The following is a 9,224-nucleotide window of genomic DNA, read 5'->3' as shown; positions in this document are numbered from 1 at the left end:
ATCAATCCTGCATCAAAGACCTCATCTCTAGCCCTCCGTGCCTTCTCTTCCTCATCCCTTTGTTTTCTTATCCTCTCTGAGAGACTACCAATATAAGTAGCCCCTCGTAATTTTGTTCGAGGCTTGCTAGGTGACACGGCAGTATCAACTAGTTCCTCATCACTCGTATCCTCATCTCGCATTGTGTTATGAGATTCACCCTCCCCATGATCAATAGAATGCTTCATCCAATATGAATCAGATGACATTCCTTCTCTCTTATACTCCTCTCTCCCTCTCGACCATTCTCATCTTGGCTTTTCCTGATTCATGCATCCCCCGTTTGAACCCACGCACCTGATTTTCGGAAACCATAATCCAAAGGTTTTCCTCTAAGATCAAATTTAGCATCCAAACCTTTAAAAGCATACATTCCTTCCTGCTCTTTTTTGGACTCCATATGATCTCCCTCTATATTTAGCTCTTTACAAACCCTAGTAGAGTGCTCCAAAGATTAGGCAATACTTGGGAAGATATTCATATTTAAAATCCACCCACACCGTGCCATCATCAGGAAAGCTTATGAACGTACCCTTCATCAATGGTTCTTTAACGTTAAAGCGGATTTTCACTCTAAGAAAACGATCGATACAATCCTTACTGACAAAAGTATCCACCTTCATAACTGTGCCCATTAAACCACCAATAGATTGTGCAACCGCTGACGTCATACTCAGTGGTGGGACACTGTGAACTTGAACGCAAAATACAACAAGCGAAAGTGACTCCTAGCGACCATTTCCTCGCAACGTGCAATCCGCAACTAACACCAAGTCATTCTTGAACATCCATGGTTGGTCTACCTCTAGAACACGCTGCATATATTGTTCTCCAACAAACCTCTCTAGAAAACGTCTATCCCCCAAGTCCCTAATAGACACTCATTCCCGTCCTCTCCAAAAAGACATAAACCGATCAATGAAAAACTCTCCATGCATATCATTTTTCATAGACACCTCTGCTACTAGAGTAAACTGGAACCCAAGCAAGGCTTTTTCAATAGCCTTCCTCTCGATCATAACGCCCTCTCTCTCCTTTTCGGATAACTGTAACTTAGCACCAAACCGCGATCCCAAATCGTCCATATCCACACTCTTCTCTTTACCGGCCATAGCAGTGCCACCCCGCACTACAGAGCCCTTGCGCACAAAGCAAACCACAAACCCTAGCCCTTTTGAACCTTTATTTTTTCAAGAAAGACTCAATTGCTTCAAAACTTCTCACGAGATCCACCCCCAACTCTCCCCACTAAGATTGAAAGATGTCGTCCCACAAACCCTAACCCTAGTTGACCCGTTTCACCCTCATTCTGATTTGGGTTTTCTAGTTTGCTACGGCCTATTCTATTTCAAACCCTATTGTGACTTAAAAGACCGTGTCATTTGGATCTTTAATGCATTGTTGATACAAATGATTGACTTGGATATGACTATTTATTATATTATAGGTATTTTAAGGAAAGAAATGAACGATAAATTCTTTATTTTGTCCAAGTTGAAAGTTACTCATGAATAATAGTTGTCCCTTTTAATCTGTACCATTTTTTATGAGGATTAGTAGGGATATCTTTTCTTCATGAGTAAAAGCTACAACTTGGACAAGATAAGAAATTTGTCATCCATTTTTATTCCTCGAAAATGGCTTCAATACAGTGAATAATCCAAGCCTATCCTTTCTATCAAACGAGGCCTTAGGAATTGCAATACATCGAGAGAATTACAAGATTGTCTTGCTTTTAAGAAGCACTTCAAGTCCACACCTATGTTCACATAAGGTGGGGGAAGCAAAGGTAATTTGAATTATGGAGAGACCAAATCTAGGGGTGGTCTCGAGACCACTCAGAAGTTCGAAGAAGCGCTTGTGAGGACCTCCAAAAACTACCCAATGACCTAGGCAGGTGGTGGAAAAGAAAAGGCCACCATAGATGTGCAACAGAAGCTTTGGATCAAGAAGAAATATCTAATTTCAGATTAAGAGGAACACAGAGAAGACCACCATGACTCTGTTGTTGTTGGACCTTCGTTTCAAAGAAGAAGAAGGACTTTCTCTCTCCATTCCCCATGTGTCCAATTCTCCATTTTTTCTCTTTTTTTAATTGTTGTTCAATCCAGGTCGTGCCATCTAATATTTCAATTAAAAAAAAGAAATAGTGTATTACTCAACCAATATTGTTTATACCACATATTTGACAGCATTATTATTAATTTTAAATTGACTATAAATTCATACAACATCTGAAAAATATTTTGTAAAGTACTACGAATTCATAGTCACTTGAACTTTTATTTCATACCATCAAATCACTAAAATACTAAAGCAAAAATTTATGTTTTTTTTGTTTTTTTTTTTGTTTTTTTTGAGAAAATGATATTTTTGTATGTTATATATTAAATAATAAACCTAATCAATATACAACAATATCATTTAAACTAAGAGGTGGAAAAATTGGGTTAAGCCATACAACGTGCATCCATAATAATTTGATATTGAACTCGCTATTTACATGAGTTGAAGCTATACAAGTAAAAAGAAAGTCACAACTGTAATATTAAATGATATTTATTCGTTACTAAATGTAGTCTTTGATATCTTGTGGCAACCCAACCCAATTTAATCCACAACTGAAAAGGTTCACCAGGATTAGACAAAGCCCATTTTCTTGATTGAGGCAAGGTCCTAAAAGATGCTAGACACTAGTCGGGTGATGGGTTGGGGTCTGGCGCTGAGGAGGCTAGGTGGGCGCCTAGACGGACTAGGCGGATTTAATTAAATCTATTATATTTCGTGTAAATATGCGTCTTTTTATACTTAAAATATATATAATTTCATCATAAACTACAAAATAGAATGACATATATATTATGAGTTATTGGAACATAATGAAGCTTATAATGTGTGTTTATTTAAGTATTTAACAAATCTATTACAATTTATTGAAAAAAAATAAAATGCAAAATAAAAGTTATATATTTTTTATCTTAGTGAATTGCAACCTAGTCGGGTCTGGGCGCGTTAGGTGGGCGCCTTAGTAGGTCTAGGTACATTTTTTTAATTTTCAAACGTCTATGCATTAATCGAGGTGATGATCAGCTGCCTAACACCTAGACGGGGTTTAAGCAGCGCTAGGCAGGGGTTTTTAGAACAGTGGATTGTGGTGATTCTAGTTTCTAAACCACTGCATTGCTCACTAGAAACCTGGGTCAGCCTTAAAGAACTCCTCCTATATCTCAACACTGAACCGAACTGCCATTATTGCTAAAATCCAAAAGCTTTCCTCCTCCTGTTGTGGGGCGGCAACCAAAAACCTTCGGCTGCAAATAAATTCAGCAGTTTTGTCCTTTCAACGAAGGAAGCGAATGGGATAGGCTGAAACTGCATTAACTCAAATGTAGCCGAACGCAACTCAAAATATATTCGAAAGACTTGCAGTTTGAAAGGTCGTCTTATTACATCATTAATTCATGAGTGAGCCTGAGCCTGAGTCTGGGTCTGGCATCCACCTTTCCCCAACTGCATCTTTTTTGTGCAATTACTATGGATTTCAGAAGTGGATAGCAGTTAGGAGATTTATGATTTCTAATTAAAACTTCAAAGCTATTAGCAGCAACAGGCCCTGCATGTCTTGGGGCTCTCCTTTTGCTGCGTGGCATCACCAAAATACATATACCAAATTCAACTATACTACAATGTAGGGCATGAACATGAATGGTCGGATGTGCGATCAATGATTCAACTGTTAACAATTTCATTATATATACTATACGCCGGTAGAAATATAAAATCTCATATATGCGCATGATTAGAAATTTGACTTTTTACGTGTAAATAGTCATTGTGTGTTGCAAATGAATCAGTTTGATCAAAAGACATGCATTATGTACATGAGAATTGCTATTCAGGCACTTTCAAAAGTAAAGTTTTCAGACACACAAAACCGATTACATTGCTGATATATTGTCAAGTATCGGTAAACCCTACTAAAGTACAAAATACACTTTTACTAGTATTACCATGTTACAACTTAAACTTATTATAATACGTTAAATGATAAATATTACAGGTGTCAACAAGTCTCACTTAAACGTATTTATAAGAGAGGATGAATATCGTTTTTCATGGTTATGACAAGGCAACGGTTTGGGTTTTATGCACATGGTCAACTAAAGGTTGACCCATTCCAAATGTTGACTTTACACTATTCTCCCTTTAGCTAGCTGGCTCCCCCGTGACGATTCTTCATTCGGATTAAAATAATATGTTGGAAAAATCTCGTTCAAAAAAAAAAAAAATGTTGGAAAAATGAGTGGGAATCTCTCCACCAAACTACCCTAACCATTGATTCAGTACATGATGGTACATTGAAGTTCCACAAGTCAACTTTCGGTACCACAGAAATCTCACAAAGAACATATACTCTAAAGAATAAGTGCAACACAAATAAAGAGCTTCACTTTCTGTGTGTGGAACCAATATATACTAATACACACACACACACACACACACACACACACAGATATATGCTGATAAGGGAACACAAATATCCAAAACCTAGTATTTCTTATGTGGCAAAGGAACATTTGGAAAGCCAACAATCCAATTGCCCACAAAAAAAGCGGAAGATGCAGATGCTGCTGAGATGAAAAGTTTGATCATAAGAATTGCAGTAAAGTGATGGCAGAGAACATAGTGCCAAACAAAACCCTTTTCGCAAGGTACGTAGATTATTCGAAAAATTACAATTTTGATTTTCTGTGACAAGTTTATGTAATCAGCTAGAGAACCAGATTTTATATCTTTACAGTCCTCATCACCCAGAAAAGTGCACAACCAAGTTCCTCCTCAGGAACTTCCTGAAGCTTAATTGGTATTTTACAGAGGTGATTAGGGAAAAAACGAAGAAAAAAATGTCGAACAAGGAAGGAAATGCCTGACTTTTCCGGGATTTTCTCTGTATTTTTATCTGTTTATCTTTTATTTTCTCTACTTATACACATGATCTCCATATTCTTCCTTCTAGGGAGATAACAATGACAGAAACATCATCATGGTACCGCCTTCGATCCCCTTGGGGTATTTGGAGAAGGTCATGGAAGTCCATTCCTGAGATTCATACAAACCAAGTTCACCGTATTAGTGTTCTGCAATGAATTAAATTTTTTTATTGGAAAAATGTTTTCTCTAATTTTGATTACAACTTACCGGCCTTTTTTGCAGCACGAAACAGCACTTCCTCAACCAGATGCTGCGCCGGATCTCCTTCAGGTTGCAATGTGATGAAAAGTTCAACTTCGGAAACAGCTTCTTCGTTGTTAAAGTATTGATACAATCCATCAGAGGATAATATCAAAAACCTGTCTTTGGGACCTAATCTGTGGTGGTGGAGAGACGGAGAACAAGTGATGTACGGGGAATTCCCTATGTAGTCAATTTGGAACGCCTCTAAAAGTGCATTGTTCCATTTAGGCTGCAAACAGACAGACAAATATCGATATCAGCAAGCGAACAATCTTGTCATGAAACATTGTAAATCTAAACGAAGAGATCCTTCAATGTGCAAAAATTGGCATTCAGTAATATATTCCGTCATCCATCTGTTGCATCTAAAATCTCAATAGTTCATAATTTGCAGCTCAAATATTTTTCTATTTGTTCCAGCAATGATACTTCAAGTGACTTCTAATCTTTCTCTAAGTTATTCGTGCAGCTGAAGGTTACTAATCAGAATGGCTGTAATATCCGAATGCTTCTATTATCGATATACAAGCACAATTACTTGAGATGTAATGGACAACTAAATGAAAGAATGCTAACAAATAGGCTGTAGAGCAGCAGCTAGTGTAGAATGTAACAATACCTGTTTGAGAAAACCTGCACCGAATGCCCGAGTGACCTTCAAGGAGCCTTTGACACGGTCATTCATCACAGCGCAAGCATCCTCGGGGTGTTCATTTCGGATTCTCTGAACTTCCTGAAGAAAATGCAGCATACAAAAACATGAATCAAACCTCTCAAAACTAACAACCAAAACAGAAACACAAGAAACAACGCGAAAAACGAAACACAACACACCTCTTCTTCACTTGTGCTATGATCCGTGGTCAGCTGAAATGCAGTCAAATTGGGAATCCCATTGCCTCTCTCGCCATCACATCCTTCCATATCATTCAAAGTTTCCTCATTAATCCTCTCCAAATCCTGCCTAATCTTCCCTAACCAATAATCGGGTTCTGCCTTGTGCGCCAAAACCACCCGACTATCGCCCACATTCATCACATAAACATCCTCGCCCTTCATCAGCATTACGAGAACACAAGAACCCATCAGAGCCAATTCAGGATTTTCCAAAAGCATCTTATCAGCAACTTCCAAATAGGCCTCCTCTGTTTTTCTCAAGGCTTCAGACAGAGCTTTCAAAACATCCGAGTGATTCGCACTTGGAGCTCCAGTGGACGATCCATCGGAACCCAAAAACTTACTGAGCTGTTCCTTTAACCTCCGATCAAGCTCTACTCTCTCTCTATCCCACTCACACCTCCACCTCCTCTGATTATCCTCCCATTTCCTCCCCGTGCCGCGGTACTTTGTTTTTGAATTTCTCCCTTCTTTTCTCCTCGAATTCGAATCTAAATTCCCCTCCCCACTTGCACAAGGATAATTCTCTTGCTCATCCACCCCCGGATTCCTTCCCAAATCACCATCACTCTCCGAATTCGAATCTTCGGAGCGAACAGGGGAGGTTGCAGGGGCGGCAATGGCACCCGATTCCGCCTTCTCATCCCACAACAACCCTTTAAGCTCCTTGTTCACAGCCGTGTACAAGTTAGACATCAAGTAATCCGGCGCATCCGGGCCGTTGAATCCGTCGTAAATCCCGACGAAAACCCACCCGTCCTCCTCCGAAACGACTACGTGCACCCGATCTTCACCTGCCTTTCCCTGCGCCCACTGAAGATTTTGACTCGCCAACGACTCGTCGTCTTCCAAACTCCCCTCACTACTGAAATTCACGCTGCTAACGGTCAAATTCTCGTTGTGATTAATCTTCTCCTGTCCGCCGCCGACAACCCAATCCTCCTTGACCGAAACGACGCGGCTCTTTATCGGCATAGCGATGGCGTTCTGACCCCGATACATCGTCTTCGATATCGCTCGCCGTAAAACCTGAATAAGCTTGCCCTTCCCGGATCTCGATTTAAACCCGAGACCGCCGATCGAGAAGCTCCGAGGCAACTGCTCGGAGTAACCCTTTTCCATAGGACCCGAGAAGATGCCCCGATCGAGTGGACCGGACATGAACCCGCGCTCGATCGGACCAGAAAGGAACCCTCTTTCCAGAGGACCCGACCCGGGAATTCCAGCGCCCGAAATCGGACCCGAGTTGATCAGATTTCTCGGGATGGGCTGCAGTGGAATCGAAGCGAAAGAGGTGGAGCTCTCGAAAGCGGCGGCACGATCGATGCTGTTATAGGAGTAGAGATCGATTAGGGAGGTGGATAGAGGGGTGGAGGTATTGGCGCTGACGGAAGCGCCGGAGATGGTTCTGAAGGTGGTTGCTTCTTCGGAGTGGACTTTGGAGGATGCGAGCCAAGCTGGGTCGGGTCGGACATAGCAGAAGGAGTGGCCGAGTCCCTCGTCGTATTGGTTCGATTCTAAAACTGACTCGTCGTGTCTGCCGTGACGGTGGCCTTCCTTGACGCCGGTGAAGCACCCGCTCACTTTCCCGAAGCCGTTCCCCATAATCTGATCGAACCCAAATCAAAAAATTAAAAATTGAAGTGAAAGATTATCGAGCTTTAACTTTTGGTTTAGCTCTCATGGCCGATTGGTAGAGAGAGAGAGAGAGAGATGAAGCTGAGAAGAAGAAGAAGAAGAAGAAGAAGAGGGAGAGGCGTTGACTTTAAGGGTTGGATTTTTGAAATGGGAAAATAAAAAAGACTTTTTGATAATTATTTGAATAGTGCTTTTTAGTAAACTCGTCGGTTTTAAGTCTCGAGATTAATTTTTGCTTCTCTTTAACTAGGTTGTCTTTGACGAGCGTGCCGTCAACGCGCGGTTGGGAGTGGAGGATATTTGCACGGCTCGGTGGGCCCGGGAAGGGGGAGACGTGGTTGATTTTTGTTGAGTGGAGGTTCTCTCACGCTCTCGTGAGAAGCGTTGACACGACGTCGGGGAAATGCTTTGAAGCATCCAAAAGTCAAATAGCCACGGCCAACAAGTAGGCTTGGAAAAGCGTGCCGCGAGCACCGTTGGATCGGGACCAGGGGAATGAGGAGACGCGTCGGATCGGAAGCACGTGGGACGCGAATATTGCGTGGGGGATTTCTTTTGTCAACTCGAGTACGCTGTCCGCAGCTCACAGTGGTTTTTTTTTTTTTTTTTTTTTGTCGTCGTCGTCGTCAAAACAGCTCACACACAGTGTTGAGTGCTTGATTTTTTATTTTGGTTTGTATTCTTAAAAATAGTATGATTTCTTACTTAAAATTATTTGTTGTTGATTTCTAAAATTTAGTGTTTATAATCATAATCGTTTATATTATAAATCACTCAATAAATATTGTTTCTGTAAAAAAAAAATATATATATAATAATTAAAAAGTTTAGTTATGGAAGTGTATAAAAACATATGAACAAAATTGGTAAAATCATTACGAACCGTCTATGTATTTGCTACAATAGATTGACTAAACGACCTTCATTTTAATTTTTTTTTTTTTTTGCAAAGATTATATTTACAGAGTGATTCATGATATGAACAGTTATGTTCTTAAGTATGAAGTTTTCTTATTCGAACACGAAGAGTTTTAAATACAAGTAGCAGGATGTAGTTTTTTTGAATAAGTTGGCAATTTCAATCTGATCGAAAGAAAAATGTTTTGCACATACATTATAAACAATGATTATCTTTTAGAAGCACATCAACTATTAATTTGGAGGTTCTTCGGACTAAACAATCTTTCCAATTTGGTATTTTATTTTGATTTGTTTGAGCTACCATTTTTTGTTTTTATTGGGGGAAGTTTTTAGTTAGATTTGGATTATGAAATTTGGTGAGGTGGTGTGGTTGAAGATTAGTAGATTACTAATTATGTTATGTAAACGGGTAATGTGGGAGTTTATAAAGGAGGTTGACCAATGTGGACTTGTCTTTTTGTTGACTTTTAATTATATTTGACTATTAAATATTG

The 9,224-nt window shown here is 39.9% G+C and overlaps 1 protein-coding gene across 1 annotated transcript; it reads right to left on the bottom strand.

Annotated features, from left to right (window-relative positions):
• Positions 1-4,723: 4,723 nt before the first annotated feature.
• On the bottom strand, positions 4,724-7,994 carry LOC103944930 (probable protein phosphatase 2C 4). Its single transcript, XM_009355409.3, has 4 exons — positions 6,109-7,994; positions 5,894-6,007; positions 5,239-5,503; positions 4,724-5,139 (listed from the first exon to the last, which is right to left on the bottom strand). The coding sequence occupies exons 1-4, from the start codon at positions 7,774-7,776 to the stop codon at positions 5,024-5,026; spliced, it is 2,163 nt and encodes a 720-aa protein (XP_009353684.1). The 5' UTR covers positions 7,777-7,994; the 3' UTR covers positions 4,724-5,023.
• Between the last annotated feature and the right edge of the window lie 1,230 nt (positions 7,995-9,224).

The sequence above is a fragment of a genome, unplaced genomic scaffold, assembly GCF_019419815.1.
Source record: "Pyrus x bretschneideri cultivar Hongxiangsu unplaced genomic scaffold, Pyrus_bretschneideri_v1 Contig39, whole genome shotgun sequence".
NCBI classification, from domain to species: Eukaryota; Viridiplantae; Streptophyta; class Magnoliopsida; order Rosales; family Rosaceae; genus Pyrus; species Pyrus x bretschneideri.
Note: the sequence above shows the minus strand (reverse complement) of the source record. Positions and strands in the feature narration are given on the sequence as shown.

What these genes read in the sequence shown, in the direction of transcription:
- LOC103944930 (XM_009355409.3), bottom strand. Translation starts at nt 7,776, where the DNA reads ATGGGGAACGGCTTCGGGAAAGTGAGCGGGTGCTTCACCGGCGTCAAG. An exon ending in ATAGCACAAGTGAAGAAGAG is followed by an intron (nt 6,008 to 6,108) that starts GTGTGTTGTGTT and finishes CATTTTCTTCAG; the next exon opens with GAAGTTCAGAGAATCCGAAA. An exon ending in TCGTGCTGCAAAAAAGGCCG is followed by an intron (nt 5,140 to 5,238) that starts GTAAGTTGTAAT and finishes TATGAATCTCAG; the next exon opens with GAATGGACTTCCATGACCTT.